Genomic DNA, 16,199 nt, shown 5'->3' with positions numbered 1-16,199 from the left:
GGATGTGTTGTTACCTACCCTTACCACCTGGGGGCGTCCCGTCAGGAAGTCCAGGATCCATTTGCAGAGGGAAGTGTTTAGTCCCAGGGTCCTTAGCTTAGTGATGAGCTTTGAGGGTACTATGGTGTTGAACGCTGAGCTGTAGTAAATTAAAAGCATTCTCACATAGGTGTTAATTTTGTCCAGGTGTGAAAGGGCAGTGTGGAGTGCAATAGAGATTGCATCATCTGTTGATATGTTATGGCGGTATGCAAATTGGAGTGAGTCTAGGGTTTCTGGGATAATGGTGTTGATGTGAGCCATGACCAGCCTTTCAAAGCAGTTCGTAGCTACAGACGTGAGTGCTACGGATCGGAAGTAATTTAGGCAGGTTACCTTCGTGTTCTTGGGCAAAAGAACTATGGTGTTCTGTTTGAAACATGTTGGTATTACAGACTCAGACAGGGAGAGGTTGAAAATGTCAGTGAAGACACTTGCCAGTTGGTCAGCGCTCGGAGTACACGTCTTGGTAATCCGTCTGGCCCTGCAGCCTTTTCCGGACTAATGTTGACCTGTTTAAAGGTCTTACTCACAACGGCTGCGGAGAGCGTGCTCACACAGTCGTCCAGAACAGCTGATGCTCTCATGCATGTTTCAGTGTTACTTGCATCGAAGCGAGCATAGAAGTTATTTACCTCGTCTGGTTGGCTCGTGTCAATGGGCAGCTCTCGGCTGTGCGTCCTTTTGTAGTCTAATAGTTTGCAAGCCCTTCCACATCCGACTTAGTACGATTCGATCGCTTTGCCTGTTTGATGGTTCGTTGGAGGACATAGCGGGATTTCTTATAAGCTTCCGGGTTAGAGTCCCGCTCCTTGAAAGTGGCAGATCTTCCCTTTTGCTCAGTGTGGATGTTGCCTGTAATTCATGGCTTCTGGTTTGGGGTATGTACCTACAGTGACTGTGGGGACGACGTCATTGAAGCACTTATTGATGAAGCCAGTGACTGATGTGGTGTACTCCTTAATGGCATCGGAAAAATCCCGGAACATATTCCAGTCTGTGATAGCAAAACAGTCTTGTAGTTTAGCGTCTGCTTTGTCTGACCACTTTTTTTTATTGACTGAGTCACTGGTGCTTCCTGCTTTAATTGTAGCTTGTAGGTAGGAATCAGGAGGATAGAATTATGATCAGATTTGCCAAATGGAGGGCAAGGGAGAGCTTTGTTTGCGTCTCTGTGTGTGGAGTAAAGGTGGTCTAGAGTTGTTGTATTTTCCCTCTGGTTGACACTTAACATGCTGGTAGAAATGAGGTAAAACGGATTTAAGTTTCCCTGCATTAAAGTTCCCGGCCACTAGAAGCACCACCTCTGGATGAGCGTTTTCCTGTTTGCTTATGGCCATATACAGCTCATTGAGTGCGGTCTTAGTGCCAGCATCGGTTTGTGGTGGTAAATGGACAGGTACAAAGAATATAGTAGATAGTGTGGTCTACAGCTTATCATGAGATACTCTACCTCAGGCGAGCAAAACCTCAAGGCTTCTTTAGATATCGTGCACCAGCTGGTGTTTACAAATATACATAGACCGTATCTTACCAGAGGCTGCTATTCAATTCTGCCGATACAGTGTGTAACCCGCCAGCTGTATGTTATTCATGTCGTTGTTCAGCCACGACTCAGTGAAATAAGATATTACCGTTTTTAATGTCCCGTTGGTAGGATATATGTGCTTGTAGTTTGTCCACTTTATTATCTAGCAATTGTACGTTGGCCAATAGTACCAATGGCAAAGTCAGATTAGCCACTCGTCGCCAGATCCTTACAAGGCACCCAAATCTCCTTCCGCGAAATCTCTGTCTCCTTCTCCTGTGAATGACTGGGATGAGGGCCTGTTTGGGTGTCTGGAGTAAATCTCTCTCGTCCGACTCTTTAAAGAAAAATGAATTGTCCAGTTCAAGGTGAGTAATCTCTGTTCTGATGTCCAGAAGCTCTTTTCGGACATAAGAGACAGTAGCAGCAACATTATGTACAAAATAAATACAAACAAAACAAAAAACAAACAATATAGCATGGTTGGTTAAGAGCCCATAAAACACAGCTATCCCCCTCCGGCGCCATTATCTAGGTTTGGCATAGCCTACAGAAACAAAATAACAAAATGTAATCTATTCCATCTTTGCTAAATATGTAGGTGTTTAGGTGTTTGCGGTCCACATTGTATGAAGCCTTATTGTAATGGCTTCAATTTGGAAATATATTGTTAAATATAACATTCACACTGGCTAGGCCTACTGTAAATTGCATTATGTCTGAGCCATAGACATGCCAAATGTTGTTAATAAGCTAGATTCAATTCACTATTGATAAGGCTTATAATCAAAAATCTAAACTAAACTAAACAGCAACTTGTTTTAAAAAAGAAGCTATGTCTAATTACAGTTGCAGGCACCATCATTGCTTCCCGTGGACATATAAAGGTAGACTATATGGAGTCTTTTACACACATCCAAAATAATAACGGGAGCTAAAATAGTGATAAATGGGATGTCTGCTCACTATTTTGCTGCTCCCAAACTTGATCGTTTAATAACGTTTTGGGGATTTCACATGTAATTTCAACGCAGTCTTACGAGCAAAATCCTTTATTGATTGGCTGCTATTTGGCGAATGCATTGGTCAGCTGTTGATATGGCAGTATAGGAGGACTGAATAGTTTAGATGAGCGTGTCTTTGGTAATCGTACCAGGTGCACTCTTTGAAAATGGGCATGGATAGCCTACTTGAACAAGCTAAATTAATTATGCAGGTATGTAAATTGTGAATCATAAAAAAGCATGAAGGCAAAAAACTCTTATTTTTAAGGCACTCTCAGCGGACCATTTAAAATCTCTTTATTCATAGGCGACTTGGTTTATGCATGGCCAGGATAAAAATACACACCGATCCGAAGCTGCTAAACCAGCCTTGATTAAGGGGGACGGTAGGCTATGCATGTTCTTTTATTTAAAAAAATAATGAAATGGGAGGGAAATATTGTTTTCTGTTTCTAAATACGAGATTCACTGGCGCAAAAGGCACATTTCTCGTTCCATAGGGACTGTGCGTCAAAATCCATGCGTTACCGTTAAGACCTGCTTTTGGTGGGTCTTAAAATTTCCCTTCAGCGCTGCATGAAATTGTCACTTTTGCCCTTGTTTTTAAGAACACACCTCAAATATTGCCACCCCTCCCATCTCAGCGAGCTGATGTTACACTGGTAAAATTCCCGAACCTGGCTTAAAGGTTGTAAAATGTCCATTTTATCATGACGAAATTGCAAACTAACATGTTTGACACTTGTGCCTCCTTAGCGGCAGCCAAAAATAGAGCCTGTGGTGTTAAGGAAGAGTAATTTGATTTGAATTGACCGCGTTACCGCTTCTTCCAGGTGACGTGAAGAAGGTCTGTATTTGCACCATGTTGTCTCACTACGGGTGTTCCACAGGGCTAGGTACTACACACATTCTCTGTGCACATGTTTGGGTGGAGAAGGGACAAACCTAAAACAACATGCGAGTGGAGCAGAGAGGGTTTATATGGGCCTGTGGAACCAAGTTTTAGAATCTGTTTAAGGACATTAGCTGCTTCTCTACAGTGACATTACTACAAGAATCTAAGACCAGCGGTTTTGCTGCTTGCATTTTACGCCTGCCTGTGTATTGCATGAGCATTAGAGTTCTAGTCGTTGTTTTGCACATTGTGTATTTTACATTTACATTTGAGTCATTATCTTATCCAGAGTGACTTACAGTAGCAATTAGGATTAAATGCCTTGCTCAAGGACACATCAACAGATTTTTCATCTAGTCAGCTCGGGGTTCAAACCAGTGACCGTTTGGTTATTGGCCCAAAGCTGTTAACCGCTAGGCTACCTGCTGCCCTGTATGTTTTTGCACTGAGAAGAATGGACGTTTGCTAAGTGTTTTCAATCACCCAGCATGCTTACACACTGCAGTCTAGCACATGTGAAATAGACTGCCTCGGAAAAGAGTGTAATGGAATGCAGTCGAGTGGAGTGCCGTTTGACTTTTGCGATCAGCCGGCCTGGCCTGAAGGATTGTGCTTTCTGGTGTTTCGTGCCTGGCTCTGCAGCACAACCCATATGTGCGTTGTCATGGGAGGTATGGGGAAGCACCACCATGCCCCCCCCCCCTCCCCTTACTTCATTCTACCCAACTCTGTAGCTCAAGTCGGTTATCCGCCGCACCAAAGAGACGCCCAACGTGCACCCCATGTACCGAGACGGGCATGTGTTAAGGCGTAAACTGGGTCCTGTCATCTTCACCAAGAGCAGTTCCCAGGACTGTCTCATCGCAGAGCTGCAGGGCAAGCTGGGAATCGAACGCGCCGTTGAGTGCCGACGCAAGAGGCAGTCAGACGACTGGCTCACTGAGGGGGTCATCGTGATGAACAACCCGCAGCGCATGCGGGAAGACAAGGCCTCGCCGGTGGTGGACAAGGTACAGAGATGTGGCCGGAGCCAGTTCTAAGTCATCTCATTGGGCCAAATTTGGACCGACTAGTTGTAGAGCAATACAGCACCTTCCAGTAGCGTGTTTCTTGATTAGTGCTGTTATTCTAGAGTAACGTTATCAAGGCAATGTTCTGTACCACACAGATGGACTATGACTAGCGAACAGTTTCTCAACCGTATTCTTCTGTAACCACTTGTTGATGTTTTTTTGCTCCATCTGAGGCTTTCTATTTCCTGTGGTTTAATTTCACTCATTTTTGATGTCTCTCTCTTGCTCTCTGTCTCTTCCCACAACCAGATCGTCATCCCTCCTGACTCGCCTGTCCCTCAGAGAAAAGTCATCCCCCCTCCGCAGTCCCCCCCGGCGCCCAAAAAGCAAACCCCTGTCAAGCAGACCCCTCCGCCCCTGCCTCCTCCCCCACCCCCTCGCCCCCCTCCCAGGGTACCCACCCCTCCCCCGCCATGCACCCCTTCCCCCCACCTGGGGTGCATCAGCCCACCCCTCCCTGGATGCCGACCCCCAGAAAGCCCACCCCTCCATCCAGGGAACCTGCCCCGCCCAAAATCCCCAGCCCCCTGCCCAAGTCTGTCACCCCGCCCCCTCTGCCCAAGGTCTTTGTGTCTGTTGGCTGCCAGACTGAGTACGATCCCATCTTCCCACCAATGGAGGCATGGAACACTCAATCCACCTTGTTCATTTATCCTTCTGTTTTCTCTATTTATCCCCTTCTCTCTTTGGCCTAATCTGCCTCTCACCTCTTTCTTTTCTCACTATCACCAACTTTATTCTCTTTTTCGTCGTTTGTATTGAGTCGTCTGTCTGAGTGTCAAAACCAAAACTCTTCACTCTGTGTGTGTGTGTGTGTGTGTGTGTGTGTGTGTGTGTGTGTGTGTGTGTGTGTGTGTGTGTGTGTGTGTGTGTGTGTGTGTGTGTGTGTGTGTGTGTGTGTGTGTGTGTGTGTGTGTGTGTGTGTGTGTGTGTGTGTGTTGAGAAAATAGATGTATTTTGGGCCCTATCTCTAACCACTTCTCCACCAAGAGTCCAGGAGAGGGGTTGTGATAAGGAAGGAGCTCTTTAAGGATGTGTGAAATCCATTCTGTAGAGATGAAAGAGTATGACATCCAGGCTGGCGAGTGAACCGTCTGGGTTTTTGGAGAATGGCGCCAACTTGGGCCATGTTGTTCCTTGAAATCAGTATCGGGTGGTTGGTGGGGAACAGACATCATGGCTCTCTCCTTGATATTACAGCCACACTGTCCTGATACCTGTCATGACGCTGGGATGGTTCCTACCTCCCAGAGGACTTGCCTCCACCAGAGGCACTTCAGACCTAACTTTTGACTGTTTAACTTGCCAAGCCCTTTTGACCAAGCCCAAATCTGAACAGGTTGAAATAACTTGACTCGTGATTTAGCTGACTGCATAGTGTTCTGTTAAGACACTGTTATTATATGCCACTATTTCTCTTCGTACCTAATCTAATTTTCTCCCTACCTTTTTCTCTTTAACAAACACTTCCAGGTCCAAACCAAGTTGGTATTTGATTTTACTCCAGATGGAAAGGTGGTTGTTTAGTGAGGGTTGCCTTTCGTTGGTGAAATTTGCCTGTACGTGACTGTTAGTCCCTGTGTGTGTGTGTGTGTGTGTGTGTGTGCGTTTATGTGTGTGTGTGTGTGTGCACGTTTTTTGTAAGCAGTAGGCCCACTGACAAGCTATTTTTTCCCTCTGTGGAATTTGACTGGGTCAGGAAGCTCCAATGACCAAACCATTTGAGAAGTGTAGTTCCCTCCCCACCTTGCTTCTGCCCATCAACAACACACAGACAATCAATAGGCTTTATAGGTAGCTAATAAGCAGCGTTACTCTTGGAGACAGTAGTCAGATTGAAGAGTCACAGGGTTGGACTGCAGTGCTTTATGTAATGTCAGCTTTTATGCGATGAGCTGAACATGTTCTTTCTAGCCTGGCATGCATGCCAGCGGCATTCTCCATTTCAGCCATTAAAAAGACTGATTTCTGTGGCGGGTCACATAAGCCCAGGGAGAGTGTGTTCTGTTTCGTCAAGAATAATTACTGTTGTGTCTATGAAGACTCCGTTCAAACCAAAAGACTTGATCCCAGGGGAGCAATTAGGTTCAGATGTAATCAGCAGAGTTGTTGAAGAGAGACTCTTCTACGCTTTAATGGGGTTTTCTGTGAGTTGAGCAGAACATGAGTTGGGAAGGGATCTCTATTTGTGGAACTGTGTTGTTTGCGTGTGTACGTTTCTATATGCGAGTGTTAGTGTGTCTGCTTATTGTCTGCGTGTGTGTTTCTGTGCGTCTGTTTCTTTCTCTGACATGTCTGTCTGTGTGTGACCCATCCACAGATTCTGGCCCAGGGGAAGAGCTTGCCCAAGGCTCCCCCCAAACAGGCCAACAAGCTGGACAACATGCTGGGAAGCCTCCAGTCAGACCTCCATAAACTGGGCGTCCAGACTGTGGCCAAGGGAGTGTGTGGGGCCTGCAACAAGCCCATAGTTGGACAGGTGAACTTACGCGCACACACACACACAAACAGGCCATATTCACACACTTACATGCACCCTTTACTGTGCTTATTACATCCATTTTTTTGGTCCCCGTTGAATTTATTCCTAGATCCAATTTGACGGTCAATACCACAGTAGGTGTGAATAATGTGCTCATGATTAGATTGAGCTGCCTACATGGCTCGCATGGTTTGCATTCCTCCATATAATCAATGTTTGCTGGTAATGGAAATAAGGTTAAGTACTTTGTCCACCATAGGAAGGTCACTGTTCCACAGTGAGGACTGAATCTGAACTGGAGATATGCACCATTAACCGGTGGAAATCAATCATACATTGATGTCAATGGGACATTAGCATAGTCATACGCACATCTCTGATTAGGATTCACCCCTGGGGCGCGTATTCGTGAAGACTCCTAGAAGGAGAGCTGATCCAGGATCAGGGGTCTTTTAGATCATAATGATTACGTTTACATGGACCTGTTCCTACTCTGAGGCGGTTTATGAATGCGCTTCCAGATTCACAAAATCTTAAGTTGAGGCTCCTAGTTTAGATTTGTGATGCGTCTGTCTTGTGCCATCCCTGTGCCCAGGTGGTGACCGCCATGGGGCGCACGTGGCACCCGGAGCACTTTGTGTGTACCCACTGTCAAGAGGAGATCGGTTCCAGGAACTTCTTTGAGCGGGACGGAGCGCCTTACTGTGAGAAGGACTACCACAACCTGTTCTCCCCACGCTGCCACTACTGTAACGGACCTATCCTGGACGTTAGTATTACACACACACACACACACATTATGTCACCTTGAATCCCACAGACCCAGCTTTGAGCCACCCGTCATCTCTGTTTCTGTCTCACTCCGCACGTCAACACTCACTCATTTTCTTGCTCTGACACACTGCAGCATGTGTATGAGTCACTGCACACATGAACACACACACACGTGCGCGCGCGCACAAACACACTGCCTGGGGTGAGGCACCGCAGCAAAAGGGGAGAGCGACTGGACTTTAGCCTCGGGATAGGTCAGATTAGTCCCGGTGGAGACATGCTTCCTCATTGGTCCAGTGTTGTGTGTTCATATAACTCCTTTATCTCTCCTTTCTTTCTATTTCTCTCTCTTGTCACGCTACTATGTCCACTGTCGTCAGCCTCGCTAGTGCTGCCATCTGTTGGATATAAAATAAATGGGCAAAAGGCCTAAAACATTGATTTTAGGAATTCAATCTGCTGCTAACTGGCCTCAGATTAAGGACTGACTCTCGTGTTAACTTCGAAAAAGGGGGGGTTGTTCCAGGGAGGGACCTCTTCAGACGGACAACTCTCCCAACAAATCACTAGGCAGACATGCCAGAACATCACGGTTCGGGCGATTTGCAGGCAAAAGCTTTGCGGTGGTTTTAGTGAAGGGGGGGGACAAGCAGATAAGACAGCGACGTAGTTCCTCTATCATCATAGCTTTCACCTGGATTCACCTGGTCAGTCTACAGTGCCTTGCGAAAGTATTCGGCCCCCTTGAACTTTGCGACCTTTTGCCACATTTCAGGCTTCAAACATAAAGATATAAAACTGTATTTTTTTGTGAAGAATGAACAACAAGTGGGACACAATCATGAAGTGGAACGACATTTATTGGATATTTCAAACTTTTTTAACAAATCAAAAACTGAAGAATTGGGCGTGCAAAATTATTCAGCCCCCTTAAGTTAATACTTTGTAGCGCCACCTTTTGTTGCGATTACAGCTGTAAGTCACTTGGGGTATGTCTCTATCAGTTTTGCACATCGGGAGACTGAAATTTTTTCCCATTCTTCCTTGCAAAACAGCTCGAGCTCAGTGAGGTTGGATGGAGAGCATTTGTGAACAGCAGTTTTCAGTTCTTTCCACAGATTCTCGATTGGATTCAGGTCTGGACTTTGACTTGGCCATTCTAACACCTGGATATGTTTATTTTTGAACCATTCCATTGTAGATTTTGCTTTATGTTTTGGATCATTGTCTTGTTGGAAGACAAATCTCCGTCCCAGTCTCACGTCTTTTGCAGACTCCATCAGGTTTTCTTCCAGAATGGTCCTGTATTTGGCTCCATCCATCTTCCCATCAATTTTAACCATCTTCCCTGTCCCTGCTGAAGAAAAGCAGGCCCAAACCATGATGCTGCCACCGCCATGTTTGACAGTGGGGATGGTGTGTTCAGGGTGATGAGCTGTGTTGCTTTTACGCCAAACATAACGTTTTGCATTGTTGCCAAAAAGTTCAATTTTGGTTTCATCTGACCAGAGCACCTTCTTCCACATGTTTGGTGTGTCTCCCAGGTGGCTTGTGGCAAACATTAAATGACACTTTTTATGGATATCTTTAAGAAATGGCTTTCTTCTTGCCACTCTTCCATAAAGGCCAGATTTGTGCAATATACGACTGATTGTTGTCCTATGGACAGAGTCTCCCACCTCAGCTGTAGATCTCTGCAGTTCATCCAGAGTGATCATGGGCCTCTTGGCTGCATCTCTGATCAGTCTTCTCCTTGTATGAGCTGAAAATTTAGAGGGACGGCCAGGTCTTGGTAGATTTGAAGTGGTCTGATACTCCTTCCATTTCAATATTATCGCTTGCACAGTGCTCCTTGGGATGTTTAAAGCTTGGGAAATCTTTTTGTATCCAAATCCGGCTTTAAACTTCTTCACAACAGTATCTCGGACCTGCCTGGTGTGTTCCTTGTTCTTCATGATGCTCTCTGCGCTTTTAACGGACCTCTGAGACTATCACAGTGCAGGTGCATTTATACGACTTGATTACACACAGGTGGATTGTATTTATCATCAATAGTCATTTAGGTCAACATTGGATCATTCAGAGATCCTCACTGAACTTCTGGAGAGAGTTTGCTGCACTGAAAGTAAAGGGGCTGAATAATTTTGCACGCCCAATTTTTCAGTTTTTGATTTGTTAAAAAGGTTTGAAATATCCAATAAATGTCGTTCCACTTCATGATTGTGTCCCACTTGTTGTTGATTCTTCACAAAAAAATACAGTTTTATATCTTTATGTTTGAAGCCTGAAATGTGTCAAAAGGTCGCAAAGTTTAAGGGGGCCGAATACTTTCGCAAGGCACTGTATGTCATGGAAAAGGCAGGTGTTCTTAATGGCTTGTATACTCGGTGTATGCTAACTGCATCTAGGGAAAAATATTTATCTTTTTTTGCCCCCTACAGAAAGTGGTGACTGCACTGGACAGGAACTGGCATCCAGAACACTTCTTCTGTGCTCAGTGTGGAGCTTTCTTTGGTCCAGAGGGTAAGCTATCTCTCTCTCTCCCCTCCTCTCTCTCTCTCTCTCTCTCTCTCCCCTTCTCTCTCTCTCTCCCCTTCTCTCTCTCTCTCTCTTCTCTTCTCTCTGTTCTTCTATCTTTCTCTTCTCTCCTCCTCTCCACTTTTCTCTCTCTCTGTTGTCTTAAGGCGGTGTCCTTCTCTGCCCATCCTCCACAGGCTTCCATGAGAAGGATGGAAAGGCATACTGTCGGAAGGACTACTTTGACATGTTTGCACCCAAATGTGGAGGCTGTGCCCGCGCCATCCTGGAGAACTACATATCAGCCCTCAACTCCCTCTGGCACCCCGAGTGCTTCGTCTGCAGGGTAAGTGGGTGTGTGCTGTGGTGCTATTCTAAGCACATTATCCCGCATCTACCTATGGCGAGACATACAGGTAACGGCCAAAATAAATGAAACGCCAACATAGGCCACCACGAGCCGCCGGCTTGACATAGATTCTACAAGTGTCTGGAACTCTATTGGAGGGATGCGACACTATTTTTCCACGACAAATTCCATCATTTGTTGTTTTGTTGATGGTGGCGCCGCTCCAGAATCTCCCATAAGTGTTCAATGGGGTTGAGATCTGGTGACTGAGACGGCCATGGCATATGATTTACATAGTTTTCATGCTCATCAAACCATTTAGTGACTGCTCGTGCCCTGTGGATGGGGGCGTTGTCATCCTGGAAGAGGCCACTCCCATCAGGATAGAAATGATTCACCATAGGTTGAAGGTGATCACTCAGAATGTCTGTGTTATTGGCATTCATCTTGCCCTCTAAGGGGTTGAGCAGACCTAAACCAAGTCCTGAAAATGCACCCCACCCCATAACAGAGCCGCCAGAAACCTCATTTACTCGTGAGTTTCCTTTTTTTGGCAGTTACCTGTAGCTTCCATAGCTTTCATACAGTTCTTGGGAAAAAAGGGTATTTAGAAAAACAGTATAGAAAGCCTTGATTGCCTCAGCCATTTTGTGACAACCTCCTTTCCTTCTCTTCCCACCTCTGTGCATTACAGGAGTGCTTCACCCCCTTTATAAATGGGAGCTTCTTTGAGCACGAGGGCCAGCCCTACTGCGAGGGCCACTACCACGAGCGCCGTGGCTCTCTCTGCTCGGGCTGTCAGAAGCCCATCACGGGCCGCTGCATCACAGCCATGGCCAAGAAGTTCCACCCCGAGCACTTTGTCTGTGCCTTCTGCCTTAAGCAGCTCAATAAGGGCACATTCAAGGAGCAGAATGACAAGCCATACTGCCAGGGCTGCTTCATCAAGCTCTTCAACTAGGGAGCTAACCCACTCCCCAGCTGTGTGTGTGTGTGTGTGTGTGTGTGTGTGTGTGTGTGTGTGTGTGTGTGTGTGTGTGTGTGTGTGTGTGTGTGTGTGTGTGTGTGTGTGTGTGTGTGTGTGTGTGTGTGTGTGTGTGTGTGTGTGTGTGTGTGTGTGTGTGTGTGTGTGTGTGTGTGTGTGTGTGTGTGTGTGTGTGTGTGTGTGTGTGTGTGTGCGTTTGTGCATGCTTTGTCCCAATTCTCTACGGTTCAGCCCTAAGTGTGCACTTGCACCCTTCATGCATTTAAAAGGAAATGACAGGTGTATGAAATATAGTGGAAACTCCAGCCCATGCCTACACCAATCCAATGCTTTAAAATGTGTGGGGAGGAGTACACAGGAAGAGAATTGGGGACACGTGCGTGTCAAAAGGTGAAGGCGTGGATAGAAGGCCGTCGGTGGCTATGATGAGAGGAAGCAGAGAGTTGTCCCTTACTGTGCATGTAGCAGAGATGAGACTGGCCATTAGAAAAGCTCCCCTACAGTCACCTGGAGGTTACTGCAGACAGGACTCAATGCTCAACAGAGCCTTCAGGGCCGTGGGGTTGACATTTCAAGAGTTCCAGAAAGCATGAGGTTTAAAGCGAGCCCAAAGAGATTTTTGTAAATGTAAAACGAGCAAGAGAAGCCATTTTTGTGTGAGAGGCGGTTTTATGTTCTGTTCGATTTATTTTCCTGTCCTAATAATGGTAGACTGCGTTATCATGTGACCGACGTGTGGAGGTCAGGTTATGGGGTCCTGGGATGGGTTTAGACAGGTGTTCAGGCATTACTTAGTACACATAGAATGTTGTTGACATTCACTAGGCAGCGTTTTGCCTATTAGTCCAAAATATGCAGTATGTCGGTGCCATTGCAAATGCACACCTATGAACTGTCTCTTGATCTCAAACGCAAACACATACACAGAGACACACACTTTATACTCTGAGAAGAGGAAAAGCTCTCGTCTCCTCTTTCCCTCCTCCCTTTCTCTTTACTCCTCTGTGAGACCAGTTCAAACACTTGGTGCTCACTCAACTCAATCATAGAGTCCTCTCTCTGTGGCCCTCTTGGGGCCATTTTACAGCCTGGTATGGTCACGATATCAGGGTCCTATTTTTGTACACTTTTCCTATGGAAATGTTCATATACTAACAAGGACAGCTCAGCGGCATAGATTTAGTACATCCGTTTTCCTTTTCCCTTTTTGCTTAATTTGTCCAATGGAACTGTACAAAACTCTCAAATGTGTTTGTGCAAAACGAGACATGTTGTTCAGACACACATACTCACACTCTTTCTCCAGATTACTGCTCTTTTCGATGTGCTATGGACTCTCCGTTTCTATTTCCTGTAGATCAGCCTTTGCGCCACCGATCTCATGAATTCTCATTAATGTAATCTGATTTTAAAAGAACGTGCATTTGAATGTTGTCTTTCCTTTGATGTGGACAGAGGGTGGCGGGGTTTGGGTGAGTGTTGGCGACCTCTCATCTCGGAGGCACTCTGCTCGTCCCTTACTTTCCATCCGCTTTGGGTAGGGAGGCAGCTCTTAGCCTGGCAACCAAACTGAGCACAGCGTTCTTCAGTCTGGTGTGACCAGGCTTCTCCCTTTCTATAAGGAAACAGGACAAAATACTAGAGCATGTTGATTTGAAACAACATGTTAATTGTGTGTATTTGATTTGCTACTGTATTCGCCCACACATTTATCCAAGTCTTAAAATGAATAATTCAGAGTGAATGGGGAGTGCTTTTCTTGGGGCAATGTTTTGTTGTACATTTAGCTACTGACAATGTGTGTGTTTTCCCTCAGATACTTAAAAAGTAACTAATAGAGGGGTCCTTTTAATGTACGGGGGGAGGATTGGTTTTTAACCTCACTGCTTATTGACTTATTGAGCAACACACATTCTGCAATACAAGTTGTGTAGAGGTTTTTGGCAGCATTTTCTGCATCATTTTATTACAATCACAATATTAAATTGACTTTAACATACTTAGTTTAGTGGCATGGAGCAGTATTGTCACTGTATGATTTTGAGCTCTGTAGCTCACACTGATATGCAAAGAGCTGGCTCTATGGACAAGGACATAAATGGACCCTAATACACACATACACACTGGGTTGGTTTCCAGGCAACAGGGACATTTCTAACCATGGGTCCCTGAAATGCCCTCAGAGTCACATGGTAATCTGTACACACAGATCTGCAGTCAGTACCTAGTCTGTTTCCCAAATGACACCCTATTCCCTATAAAGTCTACTGCTTTTGACTAGGGCCCATAGGGCTCTGGCCAAAAGTAGTGCCCTATATAGGGAATAGGGTGCCATTTGGGATGCACAACAAGTCAATAATGGCATCCAAATATCCTCGTTACCTGATCCCAAATCACTGCAGTGGGTCAGATTTGAGCATTTGTTTTTGATATGTACGTAATTGATTTACTTATTTCATCATTCACTGTTTATTTTTTTCAAGTGTCCTTGTAATGTTGCATATTTGAATCATTGTGAAGCAGGTGATTTTAACTTTACACATGTTGCTTATATTTTTATGCTAAATGTTTGTTTTTTATGGTTTTCAACCCAGTTGTCATCACTTGGCATGTTGGTTGTGGTATAAATACACACATACGTTTCATTTTAATTTCTTAACGCTTTGAAAGAATAAAGATAATTGTGCTAGTGCCAAATTTTCAATGCAATGTCTTTAACACTGTTGAGGTATATGGCGCACTTCCAAGTCCTTGCTGCGATCGGATTGGTGAAGCCATTTTGGATGTCGTAGAACAACATTGGCTGGATCAGCCAGTGCCATGGGGTGCATCTCAAACATCTAAATTGGCTTCCTCTGCTTATTTCCTCCATTTGTGTTGATGTGAAAGTACTGGACAGGTGAAAGCAAACCCCTCGAATACAACCTCAATATAGCTTACAGTGAAGTGTAAATTAAGAAGAGACAAATAGGGAAGCCATTTTAGACTATTGAGATGCACCTCTGGGTTTTGGGTGTCAGTAAAAGAGAGGCAAATAACTTAGAGGGGGCAAACTGAGGATGGCCTCAGCACAGTATAGTCGGCAGATTAAAGGTGTATAGTAATTGTTGCTTTAAAATTACTACATGTTACTATTGGGTGTTTTTTATGTCTGGCCTCCTCAGGCTCGGGTGCCATTCCTGGTGATGTTTGGAACGGTTTTGTTTCTTCAACCCGCTGAGACGTGGGTTTTTAAAGCACTTTCAGCATTGCTATGCCATAGATTCCTTGAGCTTCTCTAGTAGTGCAACTGTGTTGACATGAACATGATGAATCTACAGAGGGGCATTTCACCTAGCCTGGTTAATGAGGAATGCTGCTAACATAATATTCTAATTTAATTTTGAAATTCATAGACTGAGGTGTAACAGAAGAAGGGTTAGTACTACTTCATATTGACCCTGTTTTAAGTCAGGCTCTCTTTCTAAGCCATTAAATCCTAAATTGTTCAAGTTAGTGTGCCAAATAATGTATCAAGCTCAATGAAATATCCCTCTGATAGCCTTTATAGCCATGCTTTGGAGACCGGAGACACAGACAATGAAAACAAGTGTAAGTGCTGCCAGGGTGCCTGAATCTAGACCTGGACAGTTACAGTTCAAAGTTGAATGAGTTCCTCAATCAAGGGGAAATTACTGGAAAGATTTCTTGAGAGTAGCCATGACCACAGGTTTAGGCACCAGCCCAAATGTTGTAATGCAACAAATGGAGCCCTTTAAAGAGAGGCTTGAGAGCATGTTACTTTGGTGTATCTCTAGATACCTTATGTAAGTTTATTTTTAATTTTTATCTACACCCTATGTAAATCATCAGGGATTGTAATTATTATTAGTTTTTGCTACATTTATTCATCCTATTACATTTCTTTGCTTTAGTTCTATGCGCTCTCTGTTGATTTAGAAATCCCAGACCTAAGTGGGAAGCAACCCGTCTGACTAGTCTCAAAGCCTTTTTATTTTAATGTTTACAAGTTAACCTTGTCATTTAATCCCCTTAATTTATCTGAAAGGAACTATTTTACCCCAATACTCCTGAGTGGCACAGTGGTCTAAGGCTCTGCATCGCAGTGCTAGAGGCGTCACTACAGACCCTGGTTCGATCCCTTGCTGTATCACAACCGGCTGTGGTCGGGAGTGCCATAGGGTGGCGCACAATTGGCCCAGCGTCATACAGGTTTGTCCGGGGTAGGCTGTCATTGTAAATAAGAATTTGTTCTTAACTGACTTGCCTAGTTACATTTTTTTTAAAGTGGTTTTGTGTTTTCCTTTCCTCTTGCCTGTTTTATTTGCCCATGTACCTCTGTTGTCATGTTTTATGGGATGGCTATATGGTACCTGATTGCTGATCATTTTTAATTCAATGTGATTGATGCCAATAAATAAATAGTTTATTTCTGACATTCATTGTTTTTGTCTCAGACTATGAGCAGATAGGTTGCTTTTTTTTCTTTTGATCTTGACAAACTCACGTCCCCAATCTAGTCTGCATTTCCTGCCTTGCTCGTTCTGGAAATC

At 44.7% G+C, this 16,199-nt stretch overlaps 1 protein-coding gene across 3 annotated transcripts in view; it reads left to right on the top strand.

Moving 5' to 3' along the window:
* Window positions 1-16,082, top strand: part of LOC112215542 (paxillin) — a 51,247-nt gene extending 35,165 nt beyond the window's left edge. For all 3 annotated transcript variants that reach the window (XM_024374672.2, XM_042298691.1, XM_042298700.1), the window contains exons 7-11: window positions 6,860-7,018; window positions 7,617-7,790; window positions 10,237-10,318; window positions 10,510-10,658; window positions 11,356-16,082. In XM_024374672.2, the coding sequence (XP_024230440.1) occupies window positions 6,860-7,018; window positions 7,617-7,790; window positions 10,237-10,318; window positions 10,510-10,658; window positions 11,356-11,622 (831 nt within the window). In that variant the 3' untranslated portion in view covers window positions 11,623-16,082. The remainder of the gene's footprint in view (window positions 1-6,859; window positions 7,019-7,616; window positions 7,791-10,236; window positions 10,319-10,509; window positions 10,659-11,355) is intronic.
* The last annotated feature ends 117 nt before the right edge of the window (window positions 16,083-16,199 follow it).

Source organism: Oncorhynchus tshawytscha, linkage group LG02 (assembly GCF_018296145.1).
Source record: "Oncorhynchus tshawytscha isolate Ot180627B linkage group LG02, Otsh_v2.0, whole genome shotgun sequence".
NCBI lineage: Eukaryota > Metazoa > Chordata > Actinopteri > Salmoniformes > Salmonidae > Oncorhynchus > Oncorhynchus tshawytscha.
This window is presented reverse-complemented; position numbering and strand designations above follow the sequence as displayed.